General features: G+C 33.6%; 1 protein-coding gene across 1 annotated transcript in view; it reads left to right on the forward strand.

Annotated features, from left to right (window-relative positions):
- The window catches only part of scro (scarecrow), a 127,879-nt gene that overhangs the window by 77,319 nt on the left and 25,172 nt on the right, over window positions 1–25,388 (forward strand). Inside the window, exons 2-3 of the mRNA XM_081730825.1 lie at window positions 346–503; window positions 4,714–4,809. Of these exons, the coding sequence (XP_081586951.1) occupies window positions 346–503; window positions 4,714–4,809 (254 nt within the window). The remainder of the gene's footprint in view (window positions 1–345; window positions 504–4,713; window positions 4,810–25,388) is intronic.

Raw genomic sequence — 25,388 nt, forward strand, 5'->3', positions numbered from 1 at the left:
AGACGATACCGCTGACTAAGGACATTTTGGAAAACAGCGTTGTTTTCTTTTGCCTACAATTAATTTGACTTGTGGAGTTTTGGCATGGAACCGTGTTCAATATACGGAGATGCTGAAATAGAACTTAATAGAACCAATATTTCAAAATTGACAAAAATTGATTTAGGCTCTTTTGGAATCCACCCCATCAATTTATAATTGTAACTGACAGTGAAACATAATAGTTAACGTTTATAAAATAGAAATGAAATGATGTGCGCAGCTTTACCTATTCCTTGTAGGTACTGCAATTGTATTTATTAAATTGTTTTACTATGTTTGTTTTGTTTTCTCTTTATTGAACAGTTTCCCGACTGATGGGTTCGTCAGCGACGGCAGGAATGAATATGAATATGTCTAATATGGGAGGCCTCAGCACATGTAGCGTCACAGGCGATACGAAACCCATGCAGTTCCCTCTTACACAGCGACGGAAAAGACGGGTACTTTTCACACAAGCACAGGTAAGTTTTACTCCAGAATATTACATATACCTATGAAAAGGTTTAGTCAAGATTATAGTTTCTTAATTAGGGAACAAAAGTAGTACTCATCGAAAAAAATGAAATGAAATCTTTGAGTTTTACGTCCCACGGTTATGCCGGTTAGGCTAAAGGAGACGGTGATGATGAGAAATGAATGAAATGGTGGAATGAAGAAAGTGGGAGGAAACGGGAGAACCCCGAGAAAACCCACGCACACGGTGTTTGTCCGCCACAAAGTGCACTTGGCGGGGGCTGGGATCGAACCCGGGACCCCAAGCACCAGAGGTGAACGCTCTACCACTGAGCCACCGCGGCCCCCGTAGTACTCATCGAATCCGATAAGCTTATCTCTAGTACCTTGCACTTGGTTTGCATAATTGAACGCGGTTATTAAAAGAAAAGGACCAAATTCAATAATAAGTTAACGTTACCACATAGGTCTGTTTTGCTATTGAAGAATTGGTCCAATGAGATGAAATCTTTCAGCTTTACGTCCTACGTTATGCCGGCTAAGCTAAAGGAGACAGTGATGATGAGAAATGAATGCAATGATGCCATGAATAAAGTGAGAGGAAACGGGAGAACCACGAGAAAACCTACGCACACGGTGTTTGTCCACTACAAAGTCCACGTGGCTCGAGCTGGGATCGAGCAAGGACCCCACGCACCAGAGGTGAACGCTATACCATTGAGCCACCGCGGCCCCAAGGAATTGGTCCAAAGAGCTTAGATACTCCCTTCTGAAGTTAAATAAGGAAAGTTAAAAGTAAAAGTTTCGGAAATACTATAACATTGTAGTTCAGTAATACGAATATTCAGAATGAACCTCTTCCGTAAATCCAGTTTTGCCGTCTGGCCCGCTTCCACACAAAGCTGCTCAATTGAAGTAGTATGCTATACGCGTATCGTAAGTAGTAAGATTGCCCTTTATCCGAGCTGAACTTGTAAGATGCACTACTGTTCTTACGAGTCACTTTTTTTGAGGGGGGAAGGGGGCTTTGAATACTACTGGTCTGATGTGAACAACATGGGTTTAATTGAGGTGGAACATTGCTTTTCAGGTGCCTCGGTTAATTACAATCTTATAATAATTTTCTTTGACAAGTACGAAACAATTAGCTTTGCACTTTCACTGCCAGCTATAGGCACTTAAATATCAACCATTCAAAATTTCCACAATCTCTTCTTTTAACTAATGTACCTAGGTATTGTGAAAGTGAGGGCTGCGAACGATGTAAACGTAGGATTGACTAAAGTCGACTCTGCCAATTATTAAATTGACTACAGTCCATTAAGGCAGCAAATATATTACTATGACATGTGGCGGCGAAGAAAATTTTGTTGCGATATTGAACATATTATATTTCAGAACGGGAATGAGAAAACAGCAAAAGTTGTTTTGTTCACTGGTGATCTGAAATTTGCTTGGAAGCAGCCTTCGATATACTTTTCTAGGCAATACAAAAAAACCTTCTCTCTTAAATTCTGTAGCAGTGTTGCTTTGTTTATATTACAAACGGATACGCATAGTGTATAATTTTGTTCCCTCTTGAGTTAAAGTATACAGTTCGCTAGTTTATAAAATGAATAGAGATGCGCACGAGACGAGTTGAGACAGATTTTTTCAGACAAAATTCGAGTCGAGACAAAGCTCTTCCAATAGAGAAATATACATTTTTCGAGTCGAGACATCGCTTTTACAGCACATTTTCGAGACGAGACAGCTTCAAATCTTGTCTCGTGCGCATCCCTAAAAATGAATGAAATTATGAATGTATGAAGTGGTTTAGTTATTCATAGATGTCTGGTATTTCCAAAAGACGAAACAGTTGTGATTTTCTCGAATCACATAGAGTACTTTCAAGTAGGCCAAATAACCAGACAGTATTTGAAAGGAGGAAAACATCTATGAGCAAAAGTTAGTTTCTACTCCTAGAAAATTTTGCAGCTGACGATAAGAAAACTTCGTTAATGTTTCAGAGGCGGATAGTTCATAGGTATAGGATTTTATGCCTATGAAATCAAAACTGCTTTCAAATTAGACTCTCTATCCAAAGTTTATACAGGGTGTTTTAAAAATGTGTCACAGTATTTTGGGAACAGTTCCTTACATCAATTAAAAAAAAAAAAGTTCAATGCCTTGCTCAAAAGTGGATAGTTCCGGAGTTATAGTGTACCAAAAACGTGAAACAAGTGAACTTTAAAAGTTCATATTCCCACTATACTGTAGGACCTATCGTAGTCGGGTCAAGACATCACTGAGAAACTGGTTATGTGAGCTATCCAAATATCCATGTTTAAGAATGCTCCAGTACTTTTGGAGAGTGATCAAGTACTCCCAAACAACCTCTCTAAAAATGAATGTGCAAGTACCATAGGTTCTGGAAGATAGATATTTGGATAGTTCACATACTATAGTTCCTCAGTTGTGTTTTGATCCGACTATGATCGGTCCTATAGTAGTGGAACTATGGACCTTTAAAGTTTATTTTTTCACGTTTTTGGCACCCTATAACTACAAAACTATGCACTTCCGACTACACGTCCATATGACTTTTTTCTTACTTTGATGTGAAGAATGTATTCTTAAAATATTGAAACAATTTTTTGTAACACACTGTATAAAAAGTTTCTTCTTATAAAGACAGCTGTATAAAAACTTTCTTCTTATAAAGACAGCTGTATAAAAAGTTTCTTCTTATAAATACAGCTGTATAAAAAGTTTCTTCTTATAAAGACAGCTGTATAAAAAGTTTCTTCTTATAAAGACAGCTGTATAAAAAGTTTCTTCTTATAAATACAGCTGTATAAAAAGTTTCTTCTTATAAAGACAGCTGTATAAAAAGTTTCTTCTTATAAAGACAGCTGTATAAAAAGTTTCTTCTTATAAAGACAGCTGTATAAAAAGTTTCTTCTTATAAAGACAGCTGTATAAAAAGTTTCTTCTTATAAAGACAGCTGTATAAAATTGAAAATTATATAAGGATAACAAACTATATGACGAACGTCAAGTTTTATATTTGGCATTCAATTTTTGGCGTGGTATGAGACTGCTTATTAGAAACAACTAACTAGTGGTGTCTCAAGGAAAAATGCCGTGAGAATACACTACAATCTCTATCACATAATCGATAGTCCTTTGGAGATGTGAACAATTTCTGTAAATGAAAAATGGAATGAAAGCTTTCAGTTTAACGTCCCACGATTATGACCGTTAGGCTAAAGGAGACAGAATTTCTTTAAATGAACAAAGATTTCATGTTTCTACGCTTTCTCGGAATTAACCATTACTTCTTATTTATGACTTATCGTCCACAGTAAGAGAGTGCGTCTCTTCTGTCACAGCGCATAAACAGGGTCGGCCTTAGGAAATGCCGGGCCCAATTGAGAACAATTTTGTTCTGCCCTAGGGTATCAGTCAAATTGTAATGTGTTATTGCTGTTCTCGACAAGCCAAAAAATATATTTCACTCTAGAGCAGGCCCCCTTAGGCACAAAGCCCAATTGCGAGCAATTGATGCAATTGGCGCAATTGGCTTAAGTCTGGGTCTGCGCGTATATTGTACTGTAGTGGTTACAGAGGGTTATTCATTATATATATATATATATATATATATATATATATATATATATATATATATATATATATATATATATATATATGTATGTATATATTCATATATATGCAATATTTACCACAATAATAAATAATGTTACATTAAATTAATGTATGTAATATAAAATAATGTGTTCTTAGCTTTCATATTGAATTGATTAAAGTGTGAAAAGAAATGAAAAACTGCTACTACTATATGTATAGTAGTATCTGCTTTTTAAATCTTTTAACCCCACAACATTATTTCAAAGTGCATATAACAGTCAGTCGGAAAACATAATTTTACATCTCTTCAGATAATGGCGTTTTTCTATTTTAAAGTTAGATGTTTCTAGTACCATACATTTCGATATTATTTACTTACTGAAGACAAGCGATAATTGTTCCATCTTAATAATTAACACTTTACACATTGAGCGGTCTGTAATAGTTGATTTCTTTTTGTGATACTAAGGGTTAGTCATATTAACTTCAGCGCTCATTCGTTTTGCTGCTATGTAAGTTTATCTTCTTTGCTACCTAGTTATTAGTAGATCTAATAAATAATTATGACATGTTCCTATTATGTTGCAGGTATATGAACTGGAAAGGCGGTTCAAGCAACAAAAGTACTTGTCTGCGCCTGAAAGGGAGCACCTAGCCAGTCTTATACATCTCACACCAACTCAGGTAAGTTAACATTTTGGATAATCCTATCATTGCACCAATAGTTGATAATTTATTATTATTATTATTATTATTAATAATAATAATAATAATAATAATAATAATAATAATAATAATAATAATAATAATAATAATAATAATAATAATAATATATCAAGGTGAGGGTTTACTTGAAATTTAAATGACAAAATTTCCAAAACATAAAATAACTATAATATTAGAAAGAAGAACTTATTCTTGGTAAGCGGAATCGATTATTTAAAAAAAAAAAAAAAAAAAGCATCTCGAACAAGTTTTTAAATACCGTACCATACACAATCGACTTGCACATTGCACTTCATTATGATCCAATTTTCTGTAGCAATTCACATCTTTAAAATATCCTTACCTGCCCCGAGGTTTCTCACCAATGCACCAAGGACAGAGAATGTAAGTGTGATTTGTATCTGGGACATATAAATATTTATGTCGTGGTATTTTCAATGACACAAAGCGTAAACAGTTATACATCATTCTCACGATACATTCCAACGTGTGACTAAATATATCATGATGTTTTCATAAAGTCAATAGAAAATAATGGCATAATTGTCAGATGTAAAAGCATTACAGTATAATACATACTTTAGCTTTCACGCCAATACAAAATTTCTCGTCCGACGAGAGACTCTTGTCTACATCTGGGAACACTAGCTGCAGAAATCTATATAGATATATAAAAATGAAAGTGACTATGTTAGTGACTTAGCACCACTTGAAACACCCGACCGATCTCGATCAAATTTTCAACAACGGGCCTGGGAGTGTTTCTATCATTTCACTTTGGCAGCACAACTTGGGGGAGGAGGGATATATATATATATATATATATATATATATATATATATATATATATATATATATATATATATATATATATATATATATATATATATATATATATATATATATATATAAAATGACCGAATTTGATTGATATTAGTGTCGAATACATAGTTTTCGGTGTCTCTGAGACGAATAATGACACTTCCGATACCGTTTAAATCCAATTTCAGTCTCGCAAGTTGGGGAGGAGGAAGATATATAAAAATGATCGAAAATGACTGTGTTAGTGTCGAATCCATATAGTTTCTGGGGACACTGAAATAAAGAGTGACACTTGCGATGCTGTTTAAATCCAAATTCAGTCAGTCCACAATAGTAATATTTAATTTTTATTGTCATTTTTACTCATGGCATAAGGAGTTGTGCATTGAAAGTTTTTTATTTCAACCCAGCAAATTGGGTAATCAATGCTAGTGCCATATAATCAAGACAACTTAATACAAGCGCAAATGTGCATATGCGGTAGGATACGCATAACTTGTTCCATCCAATTAGCCTGCATTGAAATGCATAGGCTCCTCCGTTATCTCTACACCTCTTAGATACCAGGAGTTCTCAAGTATCGTTCGCAAGTCGCGAGATGAACGACTCACAGTATAAAGACGAAGGAACAGTATTTGCAATGCCTTTCGCTGTGCGTGAAGTGTGGTGATTCATTTGAAAACAGAAAATAACATTTTATGTGCATTATTTTAAAAATTATTTCACATTCATTAAGTAATGAAAAATGAGTCATTAAATTAATGTAGGTGTGCACATGCAATTATGAATAGTATATAGACAAAAACAGCTTCTGAGATTGTCATAATTTTCTATCAAACATTTCTCGATTGACAAGGAACATCATCTTTCGAACGTGTAGCTACTATCTCACATCTCGTAAATGTTTGTAAAAGAGATTGAATAATTTATTAGTTTTGTTTTCCACTATATTCTTTGCGTTTCTTCGATAGAGAAAAAGGAAAGTTTTTATGTTGAACGTTTGTTCAGTTGGGTTGGGAGCTATGGGAGGAAAGTCTGTTATGATTATGTGCGTTAAGCGTATGTATGAAAAACGTCCCGAGTTCATACATATTCAAGTATAAACATCACAGTCGAAAGGACGTTTGTTTCTGTGCCACGCACTGTTACACTTGTCTCTCTTTTCTTTTGTTTTTTTGTACTTCGGCCTCGTTTCTGATTGGTCTTTGTCTCTGAAAACTCGAAAGAGGCTTACGTAACGAAGATAAACAATGTTATTTGACGTCATATTCTGTGGGTGGAGCCGTATAATCATTTTGTTTCCTCTCCCACATGAAACTTTTTTTTTTTTTTTTTTACTTACTCGTGTTCAAGTTGTTAACGTACATGTCATTGCTAAGAGACAGATGAAATAAACATTGAATAATATATTAATAGGTACAATAAGAACTGGTTGAAACACTTTTATTGTTTTCTTATCATAACTGGTTATTATTGCCTCACTGGCTTCCATTTTTCAACGTTCGATCTGTTTCTTACTGTATTATTTCGTCGTAAATTTGTAAAATAAAGGCTTACAATTTACCAATTTTCAAGCTCAGCAATAAAAATTGACCCAGGAAATGTAGTAAGAACTAGGACAACAGAATGAAATGTTCTAGGTGTCGTCCCATAGACCTCTTTATGGTCTACTCAGAACTACTCCCATCTGAACTTCACCGTGTTCGGTCTCACATGAAAATTATATCGAAACTTCTGGTTTGCCTTACTTTTCATATTTCTTCCATGCAGTGATGTAAATTTTCCGATTCATAATAACATACTCCATTTATTCCTACATCGTTGTGTAGCCGTAAAATTTATTTGTAACAAATATTGTCTGAAAAAAAGTTTCATGAAGTGAACATTAATGGTTCTTCATTTCTGCAAAAATATTAAAAAAAAAAAAAAAAAAACGTTAATGTATTCTTCCCTCAAAATTCACCTTTGACCTCACAAAATCATATTTCGTTAATTTAATATGCGTAAGACAATGTCTTTTCATATCTTTAAACATAATAAAATAAAAGCATTTCTTCTTATTTTCTATTACATAAATAATCATAAGAAACTGGAACTTTTATGTAGTTCTTTTATTACATAGGCAGGCGTATATGTGAAGCAATAGTGGAATTTTTGGTTTTTGAAATAACTGATAAATTCACAAAGGTTTCTTTTCGCTTTCTTGTTACATTTTAAACAATGGGATGGGATATTTGTACTCTACGAACTCGATTTGTTCCCTGCACTTTACTCATACATACACACACACACACACACACTATGTAAGATTTTACTTGGCAACTCGAAATATTAGAAAATTTTCTCGTTCCAGAAAGTTAACTAGAAAATTATAATTTGTTGCTGTCTAACTTTCCTCTACAGGAACTCAATTTTATAGCTCAACATGCAGTTAAATATAGTGGAAAATTTTCCACCTAACATCACTATACATAATATTCAAAATTCCCGAGTTATGAAAAGTTTTTCCACTTGTTTCTACATCATAATGAAAATTTTCCGATCCATGAAAATTCCTTTCACTTATTTCTACAGAGAAATAAAGCTTTCCGATTAGTAAAAAGTTGTTTTACTTCTTTCTTCAAAATGATAAAAATTTTCTTACATATAAAAAGTTTTTTTAATTTTTCCATACACGACAGAAAATTTTTCAATTCATGAAAAGTTGTTTCACTTGTTCTACATAGCACCGGAAATTTTATGAGCCATGAAAATTTTCAGATTCTTTACACGATCTTCCACTTTTTAACGTTTCTATGGATGAAGTCACTCAATTTTATGGTTAATGAGGAATTGATACTTGATCACTGATATTTGTTTAGAACAGAAAATTTTCCATCTCACATCACTACTTTCATGACATAGGGTCTACTGTTAAATGTTTCGTCTCAGAAGATCCCTTGTAATTCCTTTGCTGCTTAATGTTAATTTTCATAACTGATTATCAAAAGTATATCAAAAATATAAATAACAATCTGTTTTTGATATTAATATTCGTAAATAAAATTACTAATTATAATAATTTATTTAGTTTTACTGATTTGATTTGAGGTATAAGGGAATTTAATTCAAAGTACTTTAAGTTTTGCTTTGTACACCAAACAATAGCACATTCTGTGCGACATCCTGCCCAGTGGTTGACGTTGCTTAGTTTGGAAGAAATATGAAAAATAAGGCAACCCAGAAGATTGGATATACCTTTGGAATGGAATCGAACGAGGTGAAATTGAAATTATGTAGTTCTGAGCAGCGCCGTAACTTAGATTTTTTCCTTGGGGGGCGGACAAGCATTAATACGCGTATTTGGGCCCCCTAGAAAAAGTTGTTTTTCCAATTCTTGGGCCTCCATTTCATCTTTCTTTTGCTATTTATGGGTTCCCCGGAGCCTGTGGAACCTCCCGCACGGCAATGTCTGCGGGGTCGTTAGTTACACCCCTGGGCCCGTTCCATACATGACAAATAGGGCCCCTAATCAGTGTTCGAACTGGAAAAAAAGCAGAGGCGGTATATTTTATTACGATTTTGACTCGACATACCGGATATCTAAATGTTGAAATGCAGTGAAGGTATGTTGTCTAAAAGATTGCATTTCTATTTAGTAATGACTCAAAACCATTGGAGAGTTTCTCTGTAGTAACGGGGGAGGGGGAATATGGAGAGATTTTGATTCCCCGCCATTAAATTCCTGGAAAAACATAACCCCTTATGTTGTATTATAGGGAATTATACAGGTACATCAAAATGCTCAAAAACCAAATGAGGATATTAGTAATTTCCTGCGGGAAAATTCTAGGTCCCCCACTCGATTGAGTTGTATTCCAAACCCCCGGAAGGTCTGTCCCCCACAGGAGACAACCTCTAAATCCGCATATGCTCAAAACATGGCATTTATATGCATTAAGGCAAGACGATACACACATACATAATAAAGAAACAATTCAATATGGCACATCAAAATATAACCTAGGTGAACTTCTTTGAAGACATTTTAAAAACAAAAAAGGAAAAAGATAACAAAAATGTAGCTGTTATCAACTTAGAAATAAATTATACATAAGAAATAAAATCTTTCTACATGCAAAGCTATTCACCAATTACTGTGTATAAAAATGGATTTATTAAAGGTATTTAGCATCTACTTTTCAGTAACGGTATGTTTTAATCATGGAAAAACCAGAGACGGTATTCCTTCATCACTGAAAAGCCAGAGGCGGTATAGCATAGTACCACCGCATACCGTCTCACTTCGACCACTGCCCCTAATAGTAGACAACTTTTACTGAAATGGGCCCACGACTCATTTTTGTTTTATTTACTTTTGTATGCTGTTTTGTTTATGTAATGTAGTGAACCTGCTTGATGCTTCATTTATAATTTAATGTTCGTATCATACATGGAGTAAGAAAATTTTGTCTTAAAGTGGGTCCCCCTCGAACGGCGGGAAGCTTCCCTGGGGAGGCAGTTGCCTCCCTGCTCCCCATAAGTTACGGCCCTGGTTCTGAGTAAGTCCGTAAAGAACTCTGTCCGATGACACCTCAAATGCTTCAATCCGTTGTCCCAATTCTTCCTGCCCTTCCTGATGAGATGATTTCAATATGCGTTATTAGATTTCACAAAAATTATAACGAATACGTGACAATTGCACTGCATCAATTGGAACATTGAGAATACTGATACGGTAAATATTATAATAAACACTTTTATTAATAATCGTTATTATTATTATTATTATTATTATTATTATTATTATTATTATTATTATTATTATTATTATTAATAATAATAATAATAATAATAATAATAATAATAATAATAATAATAATTATATACCCCTCGATTGTAACTTTAGAATGCTCTGATGAAAGCATGTTTCAAATTAATTCTTAGAAATGTTAGTGGAAAATCTAAGATTTTATGACCAGTGCCATAAAGTTTTTAAGGTTTCGCTCAAAAGGAAGATCCTTTCCGCATTTACGGAGAAAGGCGAATAGGCTTATAATTTTTCAATTTATCCTCATAGCTGAAAAGAAACAAGAGGAAGATAAATAAATAATGTACAGTATTATAGATGTACACAATTCTCTTAAAATGAAGCTTATTATTATTATTATTATTATTATTATTATTATTATTATTATTATTATTATTATTATTATTATTATTATTATTATTATTATTATTATTATTACAAGTAATATGTACGTCACTGTTAGGAGAAACAAAACAATCTTTTAGTTAATAGTGTTTATTTTTCATATAAAGTACATAAATAAATAACCTATTATATTCCAGTGGAATAAAAACTATCAACTGTAACAAATTGGCAAGGAATAACTCACTTTTTGGGGCCATAAAATTTCGTCTCTCTCGACAGAATTTATCCTCAAGGATGTCATTTATTCAAATTGATGTCATGTGATTTATTTTCTATATAGAGTATTTATAAAAATGAGTCACTGTATTTGTGGTTCCATAGCTCTTAAACCACAGGACCGATCTCGATCAAATGTTCAGTTCAACATAGATGAGGTTTTTGCCTAGAATGGTTTCTATAACTTCACTTTCACGGTGCAACTTAGGGGAGGGGAAGGGAGAAGATATATAAAAATGATCTAAAATAACCGTTATAAGTGTCGAATTCATAGTTTTCTGGGTCGCTGAGATGAACTGTGACACTTTCGATGCTGTATAAATCCAAATTCACCCCTTTATGTCCAAAATGAAACGTACGGTATTCTTCCGGTGCGAAGAACGGGTATTCTGCTATTATATCCTATATAGGACAAGTCAGAAAGATGGACTCGAGTTTTAGAAGAGTTTATTCTGTGAAATCTAATAAACATATATTATTATGAGACATGTGTTAAGAAAGGTTAATTGTTAAATTTTTGTTCAAACATATCACAAGTGTTCTATGTGATCATCTCGCTTAACACGGCACACGTCAAGCCAATAGTCTATCGCCTGGCAAACTTTTTGTAGCATTTTGCGGTCAAAATCAAGCCAGTCGATGTTTTACATTTACAGATGCAGCCCAAATCTCTGAAATGTTCATAAGGTGGGTCTCTACGATATTTTGGTACGGAAATTGCGTTGCACACTTGTTCTCCAGTTCTCTAAGGAATTAACTGCTCGCTGCTGACTCTTAGCGGTAGAAAGTGGAAACACTGCGTGGAAACTATGAAAGTTAATCTTTCGAAACGCATGTCTCACAATTAAGACTATAGTATCTCTATTAGAATTCACAGAATAAATGTCTGAAATCGGATCCATCATTTTGATTTGTCCTGTATGTTTAAATTTTTTGGCAATATTTTATTTCAATACAAATTAAAATACAATAGTGAAAAAAATTGGGTTCTATTTCATTACATAACTATACTATGTACTGTCATCTTGCTAGCTTCATGATAATAAAAAAGGGTTGATAAAGGATAGGCTCCTATTTGAGTAGCAGTTTTACCTTAATAAGTGGCTTATTAACTTTTCTCTGTTTTCTCGGAAACTACTGAGTTCATCTCAATGATAGCCATTGATTGGTGTATGTCTCGTCCTTGAACGGTTTTTTTTTCGTTAAACGGCAATAAGATTGTTGATTTTAAAAAAATAAATTACACATTATGTTTCTCACCAACATTTTATAGGTCATTGCCATTGTTTACAACACTTTATCAATTTCCCTGCGCTCTTCGTATCGCACTGGCTAACGCACGTGGTTCGATTCGCGGTGGCAGTACTTGGCTCGCATACAAAGCCGAGTACAATTTCCATCTCGTTTTAAATACTGCGTCCCATCTCAGATAATCAGGGTCTGAAAATTAATTTTAAACTCCAACCAACCAATTAAGTAAGAAGAGTGGAACTGATTGACTATTTAGAAATCATTGACACTTTTCTATTGTTCTTTCAACAATAATATTTGTTTTCGTATTACACCAATAAAGATCCGAAATTCACCGACAATTGGAGCGTACACTCTCTTGAAACCTCACAGTCCCAAAAATTTATGATTTGATTGTTTGACAACTATGAATACCTTTCTAAATATCATGAAAATTGAAAGTATCATGTAGTCTGCCTAAACTTGAAAGATTGTGAAATGAAAATTCATTACCCTAGGACCACAACCATGACAATTCGAAATTGTCAAAAAGATTCTCGATGCATTATCACGGTGCGTATTATTTTATTATAAACTGAACATGTTTCCCTTGATTGATTGTGTTCATACGCTTGGCCACGTTTTCTGTGTCATTTATTACTTTTGTTCAGCTAAATTAACTGTACCACTAAAAATCTGTTTAACTTAGCGAAGTCTATCTGATGACATATATTTGTTATCAAATATAAAGTTTGATGCACTTTATGCAATCTATGTGTAATTACTCGTACGGTTGGAAGACATATTCTGAAATTTTAAGTACATTCAGAGTAATATACAGGGATGTATCGGCTTCGATTGGAGAGATTTAAAAACACTAAACAAAAGGGGAAGTATGGCCAACTAAATTAAGTGTACCTTAATTTTTCGATTTATTGGAGTTGGAGAGTCTCTTTCAGCACCGAGACTACTTGAAGCGTGAACCTACAGTTAAAGTGGAATCCGAGCCTCCGTAGAGCTCCTTCATGGCTAAGCAGTTAGCGACACGCCTTTAGCGTGGAAGACGCGGGTTCGATTCCCGGCAGGAACTCATGTTGTTCGGATTCCACACTAATCAATAGGTTCCGTCTCATATAGAATCGCTGCTGAAAGGGACATTAAACTCAAAATGAACTCAATTCAACCGAGCCTCCGTAATGCATTCAAATTTCAAGGCTCTTCCACAGGGAATCGAATTGGGACCCCTGCACCAAAGCCGTACGCGCTAGGCAATAGACCAGCGAGGAGAGCTTTTTTTTTTTTTTTTTCAAAAGGTTTCTAAACAAAACTTGAGTATGTTATGTAAAACAAAGTTTAAATTACTGTTACCAGTTTCATCAATCTAGGACTTTTGATACAAAGTCCTAGATATTAAGAGTTTAATAACGGCTCTGCTTTGTTACATTACCTACAACTGAATCAGGTATAGTACTAGGAACTCGTCCTTCTACTAATAATAGACTGAAGTTTCAACACGTTATATGTAACATACTTACATCAACATTGTTCATATGAGTATTTTCACAACATGGCGCGGTGTATACATGAGAATAAGAGCTTGTTGTTCTCACTTTCGAATACAGTAGCTGATCTCTTCTCTCTTTCTTCCGCTGTCTGTCTCTTATTTCATGAGTATTCAATGTGCTTGTGTGTTATCTTGTTGAAGGTTCAGATTACATTTGTGGAGTTTTGGGTTAACCTGAGGAATTTTCAACAAAACACTTAAAACCGAAAAAGAGGATGGAGGTGGAGAAAAATTGTAGCAGTAGTGTTTTGTTTCTTCACTTTCATGCAATGAAAACAATTTATAAGGATCATATGAAACAGCGTAGGAAGGACGAAGCAGAATTAAAAAATACAGTTGATTAAGAATAAAAAAAGCCATGTTCTGTTGCGTGGCTTTCACATCAAGAAGAACATTAGATACTTTATACTATACCTGAACTTCCTACCTTAGCCTATATAAATCCTTATTTTTCTATATCTATTGAACTAACATAAGGAGACTCAATGGCAGCGCGCTTACTTCCGGTGTGTGGGGTTCCTGATTCTATCTCTGGTGAAGTAAGTGTGTGGTGGACAACATCGTGTTGTCTCGAGGTACTCCCATTTCCTCCCACTTTCTCATTCCACCAATTCTTCCATCATCATTCACTTGCTTTAATCATCGTCTCCCTTAATCTAAAGGGCATAATCGTTAGACGTTAAACTGAAAGATTTCATTTCATTTTCATTTGAACTAACATGAACATGAGGATAACTCATATTTACAGCTCAGGGGCGTCATTGGAGAGTGGATGAGCAGGAGATGGAATTGCCCCCCCCCCCCCTGAGTTTGAGAAATCCATACTATTTAATCGATTATATACTAATAATAAACGTGAAAGTCTTATGTGGTTGGAGAACCTTCCCCCACTCTTTCTGCCAAGATATGAAACGACATTTCTGATACAGCTACGTGGTACTATTGAATGTATTACCTCGCAACTTACGTTAATTCACATTATTAGTTAAACCAACAATGGTAAACAGACAAGTACGTATCTATCAATTAGCAACTGAAAATAATAATAATATCATTATCTCTATTGAAAACTGAAATTTCTAGTTTTACATTCTACTTTTATGTAATGTATGCTAATGGAGATGGATGGATTAATGGAAGTTATGTTTAATTGTTTGTTGAAGTTGGTGTCTCTTTTCAGCACCGAGACTTTACGAAACGTGACAATACAGATTAAGGTTGGATTAGAATTACTGTAATGCGTTCAAACAAATTAAACCCGGGACCACGTGTACGAAAGCTGTTTCTTAATGCAGCATTTATTTACAAAATATAAACAAAATTTCCTGAGTAGTTTTGAGAAAATAGCCCAGGAAAACTCATATCCCAAGAGCAAACTACCCTTTGTGAATTTTTTTTAAATGGAAAACGATTAATATTATATTGCGCGTTTCTTAATGGAATATTTATTTATGAAATATGAACAAAATTGCCTAAGTCGTTTTTGAGAAAATCGTCTTGGAAAAACTCACTGCAAGCGTAAACTACCCCTTCTGAATTTTCCAATGAAAAATTATTTACTCCTTATTGTAGGTTTCTTAATGGAACAAACTTGAGTGTTCTTTGAGAAAATAATCCAATAAAATCTCACCTCCAAGAATTAAATGACCTCTTCTGTATTTTTCCCAAAATGACTTATAGAATAATTCAGGGCTGTTAATAAAATATTGATTTATTGAAAATGAACAAAATCGTTAGAGCTGTTTTCGAGCTTTCATTTTTATATCCATCCTTCAGTAAACTACCCTTATTTTCGTAGGAAAATAATTCGAAACAACTCCCTCCTTGGAGAATCATATAGTTTAAAATTTAGTCTCGATTAGCTGAATGGTATGGCCTGTATTCGAATGTACATCAGGACGAGCAAACGAACAGATGGACAGACATCCTAAAAATAACTTATTCGGTATGTAAGAGCCATGAAACTTGTGAATCGGTTGAAATGTCTAATTGTTCTTCTTTTTCTTTTTTTTTCTTTTTTTTTTTTACTATCATCATACTTTCTTCTCTCCAATCATCGCTCAAAAGTAATAAAAATGAAAGTAACATCATTTGGTGTCTAATTTCTCCTAGACTGTGCACCGATTTTGATAATATTGTACATGAATGGACTATGGCCTAACCTAGAACTTTATCATATGACTTAGATTAAAATGCGTATCCTAAGGGGAAGTCAAAATATATGGAATCCTTCAAATTAGGAAGATTAATCTTAATGTGTAAACTCGTCATGGAAAATAAAGCGGACCTGTGTCCCAGTGTTTCTGACAATTCAAGTTTAAACGGGGCAAAGTTTATAACTAAGTATATATAAAAATGTATATATGTATGTTCGTATGTTCCACCATAACGGTTGAACGTCTGGGTCAATTTCAATTAAACATAATACATATATTACTTACAATTTGAAAAAATATAGGCCTACTGTGGGTGTAAGACGCTCTTTGCACCCCAACGGGTGGTAATGAGGACGTATAAAAATAATCGATCTATATTATTGTCGAATTCATATGATATTAGACTATACATTTTCTATAGTAAAGTTTGAAGAATAATGTCTCCATATTAAAATCATTTTTTTACCTTTAATATAAGAGAAGGCACGACCCTTTATTGAATGACATGACTCAATATTATTAACTTTGTTTCCAAATGCTTTAGAACTTTATGGGTTGAATGGATTTTCATATAATCCTGTACTTCTTGTGGTAACAATGAAGATATCGGTATCATACATATACATATATACAAATCAATGAAGTATATAATGTGATAAAAAAAAAAGTGAGATTTCTAGCTAGAGGGTGATGAATCGTAAAACAAAGAAACACAAGGGGAACAAGGAAAAAAGGCATGCGTAGACATTATCCCGTAGGGTGGATGTAAAGATGGGAAAGAAAAACAGGGAGAATCCAGGATGGAGGACTTCAAAAGGAAGATTACGAGGAATTAAAAGTCTTAAATCCTCCATTTTAAAAGGGGAAATAAGGTCGACTACAATTGTTGCTCAAGTCAATTGCTCTGACATTACAAAGAACAATGCTTTGGAACGGAGGTAATGGAACGAGATGTATTAAGCTGCAATTGATGTGGCTTTAACTATATGATTTGTTAGAATAATCATAATTGTCGGTTTTAAAAATTACCAAAAATTCTTGCAGAAAAAATTACATTAAATTCTTTGTTGTGTATATGTTCAAAATAACAACAAATGCAGATCTAATAATGAAAAGCAGTCAGCCCAAAATGTCTATTTTCAGGTACAGAAAAGAACTTTTAGTAATCCACTCTCTTTCTATTTCAAGTGTTAATTTTCACGGGACAGAATTTGTTGTTGTAGAAACTGATTATATCAATAGACGTGTTTTAATGTTAGAAGTATAAAATACACTGATTTATGAATACAGTATGACTTTTCGATTTGTCTCGGTTTCGATCTGATCATGATATGTATATTTTCAGCCGACGCGTATATTTGCAATGTAATGGGAAATTTATTGATTCTGTTTCCTTCTGGAAATTATTCGTAATTTATTTCAGTTACAGAAAATGAGTTGTTGTGTCCAAGCCTTCAGTCTGCTGTACACAATAGGTTAAAAGCGTGCTTAATTAAAAGCTTTCATTATTTACATTTACCGAATTAATTAATTTTGAGTTTCCCAACCAACTAACCTTTAAGTCCATACAATGTTAATTTTTATGCAATTAATCAATTGACTTTGTTAAACACAACAACCCCTCAGGGGCTGCGGTGGCTCAGTACTAGAGCACTTACCTCTGACATATGGGGTCCCTAGTTTGATTCCAGCTCCCGGCAAGGGGTGTTGTGATGAACAAACACCATGTGCGGGGGGGTTTCTTGGGGCTCTCCCATTTCCTCCCACTTTCGTCATTCTACCATTATCATCAATCTCATCATAATCGTAACAGAACAACCTCTCAGGTAACGATGTCTATTAGCGTTACGCAAACAAGCTATAGCGCACATAGCGACATGTATTAGCGTGACGCACATAAACGTTTGCCGTTTATTATAAAAATTCTCATTGTGCCTCTATCTTTCTGCAAACAACATTACAAATATATTAAGCAAGATTGTATAACATTTCAGGATATCATTTGCCTTTTATAATTAGGTTATTTGCAATGTAGTGAAAAATTTACTCAATACCTTTGTGGAAGTTGTTCACATTTGTTTCCATTTAAGAAAATTCACGAAAGTAAAACTTTAAAAGAAGGCAAACACATATACGTATGTTCAAATTTAAGAACTGTGTAGGCAAATTTAAAATTATGTCGTATGAAAAAGAAGTACTAAGCCACCTATCTACCAATCGAATAGCCTAGGTTCGATGCCCAGTGGAGACGAAGTTTATTTCTCATTATACCTTCGTTCCAATGAAGGTCAGTGGTTTAGCCTGCTTCTGTAGTGGATTGTAGGTAGTGTAGTAATAATAGAAAATTCAGCATTTGAATTTCCTATTATTAAGTGCAAAATTCAAACTGTACCAAAGAGTACTTCCGAAAGTCAAAATATATAAATTTAAAAAAGCGAAACGAAAAAAATTTCGTTAAGAGACGACAGGGTTTTCCGAGAATATGGGACAAGAGAAGAGTACTACAAAATTTGCGAGACGAGACGACACGGGTAAACCTTATTTTTCATTTCGCGAGCAACACTAATGTAGAGGTACGTTCTTGCTTCGTAAATGATAGGTTTCAAGTTCTAATTTGACTATTCCATCTGACTATTAGAGTTTGTCCGTGAGATGAGACGAAGCTCATTCACTAGAAACATATTCTTTTCGAGACGAAACTTACGTGTTCGTGAAGAAACAGCGTCAATTCTTATGTCATTCGCATCCGAGTCGCTCGACTACCCTTAGTTGAGGTTTTCCCAAGACTTTCATCAGTAATATCTGGGATGATGGAAAGTAGACCTGTTCCTACTAGGTCCTGGCTAATTTTCCTTCCTGGGTTACTCTCCATTCTTTTACTGTTAGTTGTTTCACTTCTTTAGTATATATCAAGCGAAGTAGCTCAAGTGGTAGAATGTTGGCTTCGCAGTCGGGAGGTCGTGGGTTCGATTCCTGCTACAACCTTCCTGCCTGGGTATTTCCAGGGTTTTCCTCAGTCCTACCAGGCAAAGGCCGGCATGGTACCTACTAAACAGGCCCTGGCCAATATCTTCGAAAATTCTTTCCATTGTTATTGTTGTTGCTATATATCCAGTATAAAATGACCTCTGAGCTGTGGCTGTTGATTATTAAATAAATAAAATAGTGTATTTACGTACAATATCTAAAACTTCCCACGCTTGTTTACCATAAATTGCAAACTCTGAAAAGAACGATTGTACAAAAATACTTATTGATTTTTAACAAACTCCTCCTCCTGAGAAAATCCCTCAATACCTTTCTTCCCTTTTCGCAACACGTCCTTTCTTCATACTTATCTTAGCCTCTTGGGTTCGACAATTTACAACACATTTTAAAATAGGATTTAGGGATTTGACAGGATTGTGGTAAATTGTGTTTGGAAAGATTTTCCCAGCTGCTCCTACTGAGATATCTATGCGCGGTACAGGTTCTCTTTTTCTCATTCTCTTCCATTCAACCTTTAAAAACCCTTCTTCCTTATTTCAGTAACGTAAAATTACATCAACTGCTTCCTGGATAATTCCGTTCTACAAAAACATTGAATCAGTGTTGTCAGCTGAGAATATTTAGAACTGAAAGAACACTTTTTTTTTGTTATTTTACGTAAAATAAATATTAAATGAGATCATTTGTTTGATGCTCCTCGCGTATGGAAAGGAAAGAGATAAAAAATGTCCAAAGAAAACTTATTATTGTCATTCCTTCTATAATCATCATCATCATAAGTTATCTGACATCACTTTCAAAAGTGCTTCTGAAACTAGCAATAAAAAAAAAGTCTCGTATTTGAGAAAATTCCTTTTTTTATCTGTGTACTGAGTATCATTTTATCAAGTACGAGAAATAAAAAATCTCATTCCTGAGAAAACTTTATTCAAAATTGATTTTTTCGTATTCTTGATAATGATTTCTTTTTGTTTTTGAAAAAAAAAACGAGTTTCTTTCTTAAAAATGACAAATTAACTTTCTCGGTACTGAGACAATGTACTCAAATTTCAGAAAGATATATTTTCATTAAATTCTGAGAAGTATCTTCCTCAAAAATGAGAACGTTACACTGGAAAGTAGTTTTCAGATACGAGAAATATGATAAAACAAACGAACTAAAAAGTCACATGAAACAATGCATGAAACCCTGATGCAAATATTGTTATACAGGAAGTACATACAGTCTTTTAACATGAACATAAATCGGCAATCTGACTCATTCAACTTACACTTATGTTAAAAAAAAAATGCGTATTCAAGGAAATTGATGTCTTCTAAAAAATTTTCTATAAAATTAAGGTTCTCATCAATTGCTTATATAAAACTTTCCACACATAAACATCTGCGTCACATAACCACAACTTTATATCGTGTGACAATACACCACATTGACCAGACACCTTGGCTGAATTATTACTATCCACTATAGTATTCAGTTTTGATTACTAGTATAGATTACTGATAAGCGATATCTTTTCAGTAGCATTCTGAATGGTAATTAACTCTTAGCAATCTATACGCTAGAGCGGGGTTTCGGGATTTTAACCTACCCCTCTCCCTTGACCAGATATTATGTAAAAGTGAACATTTACTATACTAAAATATATATTCAAACACATAAAATTATATGAACTTAGGTGGTTAAAGCAGCTTTTCCCTTTGACGAACTTCTGCCAACGCTGCTGTTAGCGATAGACTATTACTCCTAGTAAAATAAAGCAACATTTCCTCGGAAACATTGTTCTCGGTTCCTTTTAGTAGGTCTAATATATGATATTCCAAATTACTCATTACGTATTTCTTTATCAATTCTTTTGAGAAATGATAAAAATCTCGCATAATGATTTTTGAGTTAATGAGAATACGTTTGGAAACCGAGACTTTTTCCTCAAAATGACTAAAATTATTTATTTTTGAGAAACTATTCTTTTTTTTGTTTGCTTTTTTAAAGAAAGGATATTTTAAAGAATGTTTGTTATTTGTCGCATAATTAGAATCTTCCAAACACTGCGCTTCTCTTCTAATTAGCTCCCCTCCTTAATTTACCTTCTGAAGTAGCTTCTATCACATTCCTAATAAAATAGTATCTTATCAAATAATGTTGAAATGGTTCGTACTGTTTACTTTATTCTCGTTTCTCCTACTGACCTAACTACCAATTTATCTATTTATCTTCATCTTATTTTATCTGTAGGCCGAACAAGTATCCTCGTTTTGCCTATCTTCGTTTCTCGTACGTTCAATTGACGAGAGATATTTAGTGTCTGAGAGAATTTTCTTGCAAAGACTTACTGAACAGCAGCTCTGACGGATTAACTGTAATTGTAGCCAAAAATATGCTACTAGCAGTTTCAGAAGTGCACAACTTCGAAAATTGGATTGGAGTTTAGCGTCCCGTTCAGCAGCGAGGCTATATGAAACATTGACTTACAACTTAACTTGTGATCTGAACCACATGACCTTTCCACTGGGAGTCGAATCCGGGTTTCCTACGCCAAAGGCGCGTACGCTATTCACATAGCCACGTGGGAGCTCGTGGCTCTTTTTAATATGACTCTCGTTCGTTAGCTATTAACTCCTCGAAACTTAGGTTCATTTAGCATATAAACTTTTACTAGCAAATCAGTCATTTTAAAGAGATTCATTAAAAACTCACATTTCAACGTAAGCAAGTGCAGAAGTAAGGGTAATTAAGTACAACTAGACTTATATTGTGGTTGGCTAACAAGAATTTTTGTCTTTCATCATAAGATTTTGATTCCACGTTAATGTCATGTTTTCTTGTTATAATTGTAATAGTATTAAACATACTTTCTAAAGGGTAATGAACTTGCAAATGAAAGTGTTTAGTATATCAAGTTCATAGTTACATGATGGAGAGATTGGTAAGCACAAAATGAAGAGTAATAAATGAACAAAACAAATAAAACTAAATAACATTAATCTGCGATAATATATAAATAATTTAAAAACCCAATAAATTAATTATAATAAGAAAGGAGTAAATAAAATATGCAAATTTCCATACACTATTGTATGAGTAATTAATTCAGTCTTATGATAAATTAAGAATTGTTGAAATGTTATAAATTACATTATTAAAATATATTGAAACAAACTGTTTGATTTATGGAGACTTTTTCCCAATAGTGTGACAAAGCAATACATTTTATAGTAATGAACATAGAAGCCTGATAGATTATGACTTAAACAAACGATCTCCGTTCCATCCTTGGTAGCCTAATGCTAAGTTATTATTTAGATTTTTAAGGTCAAAGCACTGTAATAAAATTGCGTATTCTAACACTGCCACTCTAAGAGAGTGGCAGTGTTGTAGAGCTATCTTTCTACATAGTCTTGTTGACGTCCGTCAAAATTCAAAAATTACATAAAAATGAGAATGAAAATGAAAGTGATCCCCCGTTAGGATACCTCTAAGTATAGCCTATATACACTTTCGATAACTGGTTATCTGTGCATGTTGCACGTAAGTAATGATGATTCTGGCTATTTCTAACTTCCTAAAGCAGAAAATCGGTTTAATTTTTTTTGTACTCTCAGTAGATTTCTCTTTGGAATTTTTTGAAGAGCGCTTTTCAATGAGCAATATAAACTGTGAATATCCTGATTTAAAAAATAAACTTTTCATATCTATTTTTTTTACAATAAAAATAAAATTACAAAATATTAATATGCGTGTTCACGTACTCATATAGTTGTGTGCAAAAAGTTAGGCTACAGAGTTGACGTACAGTTATGCATTGTGCAACAATTAGGGTCTATAGGATATTTGAGTATCAAGAGTTTATATTATTGCGCTCAGGAATGTAGATGATATGTAAATATAAAGTCTCATAAATTAAATTTAACCAATATGATTCGAAATTGAAAAATGTACGTAAGCGATTATTATTAAACAGATTTGAGCATAGCAATAACGAAACAGTAGTACTGGCACAAGTCGAGTATTGCCTATCATTGCAAGAACATATTTCTTTCTAATACGAGAAATTAAACAAAAAATGTGTTTATTATGATATTCATACAATAAAACCGCAATTTATTCATATAATTACGCGATTACTGGTTTAATGCACTTACGTTTCGCTAGATTGTTATTGTTATACAATTTGTCATTTATAGTTGCCGACAATATGTCTGTGAAATATTCAGAAATATTTAAAGTACACATGGAAATCGCTCCTCGGAATCAACATTAAGAAGATACATACCGTGTTTCACGAAAATCCAGTAATTTCTGTGAGCCGGATATCGATATTTAAGATACAGTTAAACAATTTATGTATATACAATTTGTCCATCCTCTTGCCTTGCTTGATCTCAACCCTAAGCAATCTGGATGATTAGGAAGCCTCAAAAGAAATATAAGAATATTTCAATTGCTTTAAAATTGAATATTCTTTTCTCCACTGTCATTGGAAAATTGTTTTGTTATAACATTGTGGAAACATAGGCCTACATGTTGGAGTTGTCTTTATTCCTTTATCCTTGGTCGATTTCCATCCCCAACCAATAGGCTTATTTCCTAAACTTCAGGAAAAGAAAAAGTTTACGTTAGATTTCATGAAAACCTTTAATTGTACTCCATGAGTTGTTGTGGAACAGGCTAACCAATAGTTATGTAAATGCATGTTAAATTGGCTGGTACTGTAGAACTTCATTAAACTTAAAAGAATAACATTGAGGAACAAAATAATGTTATATACTGTGAACTAGTCGATTAATTAGCTCACGTGACTTTAGCGTATATAGACTCTAGTCGTTAGTAGGTTCGATTCACAATAGAACAAATAGTTTTCGGGGTTAAAAAGCGAAATTATTTGTATTTGACCTAAAGATGTAGGGTCTACGAAAATTATATTATGCTAGGAAAATCGTCAGCGAAAATCTTATTTTCTCAATATTGAATATGCAAGAAATAAGTTTTATATATTCTGTATATAACGATTTTAGCAGGCCGGTAGCCAGCTCAAAAGTGTAGGGGAAGGGGCGGTAGAAGTTAGAGGAGACTGATCCAACCATATTATAGATAGTTTATCACCATATTATAGTTCATTTGCAAGCCTATCGTGAAAATTTTAAGGGAGCCAGTAAAAATTTAGGGGTGCCAGCACCCTAGACCTCCGTGGATACGCGCCTGAATTTTAGTATTAATTTCTGTGATTTATCAAGGACTATTATAATAGTTCTGAGCCTGAACAACATAATTTTTTATTGAAGCACAATTATCTCCGCAGTTATGACGATAGAAAATTTTAAATATTGATTGCAATAATAATAATAATAATAATAATAATAATAATAATAATAATAATAATAATAATAATAATAATAATAATAATAATAATAATAATAATAATAAAAATGTAGTACATAATTATTATAATTTATAAAAGTAAACACGTTTCTGTGTAAAGTAATAATTTTAAAAAATAAAACTTTTACGTTTATTACTTATCTGTATAAGCATATTATTCAAAAGTCCTGCAAACGCATGCACAGTTTCCAAATTTGGGGAGATGGTTCGAATGCACTAGTCTACTATCGTATGCGTCTGTGTCCTTGCTAACAAAGCATAAAAGATGGAATCATTATTCAAAAGAATTTTATGGTCAACAGAATCAGAGCGCCTATCTTTTAAGTTCCAGAAAGAGCCAAAAAACTGCTAGAATTACAGCCAATCATGTCTGTTGTTGCTGTGGTTTACGTTGAGAAATGAATATTCTTAATGAATCTTTGTAAGAAAATTCCCTCCAACACTAAATATCCCTCGTTTCGTCGAGCGAACGTAGCGAAACGGGAATAGGCATAAGTCTACATCTAACAGTAAGATGAGATAAACAGTAAGACGATAATATAAATTGGTAGATATGTCACTAGGTGAACGGGAATAGGCCAGAAAGGCAGAAAGGAAGACACCATGTTCAAACCAACTTCTTTTGAACTACCTGTATTGTTAGGGCCTACTGTCTTCCTTCCAACTTTAGTCAAGATTTCCTCATGAGGTTTCCTTTTCTTCTAGCTAATTTTCCTCATTTTTATACCCACCTTTTGAATTTATTGTCTTGCTTTATATCTTTCTTCCTACTTCGTACGTTACCGATACACGATACTCCACATGAAATATTGCAAAGTTTTTACATAACATCTTTATTCAACAATTCACAAAATACATATTACTTCTTTCTAAATTCTTCTTTTGAGACCCTACCATTGCTTTTATTTCCCGTTTACATGTGATATTTACTAACAATATTAATTTGTTAGTACTAGTTACTTCTACTTCCTCCTTTTCAAAGTTTTT

This window comes from Thermobia domestica, chromosome 11 (genome assembly GCF_964235325.1).
Source record: "Thermobia domestica chromosome 11, izTheDome1.hap1.1, whole genome shotgun sequence".
NCBI classification, from domain to species: Eukaryota; Metazoa; Arthropoda; class Insecta; order Zygentoma; family Lepismatidae; genus Thermobia; species Thermobia domestica.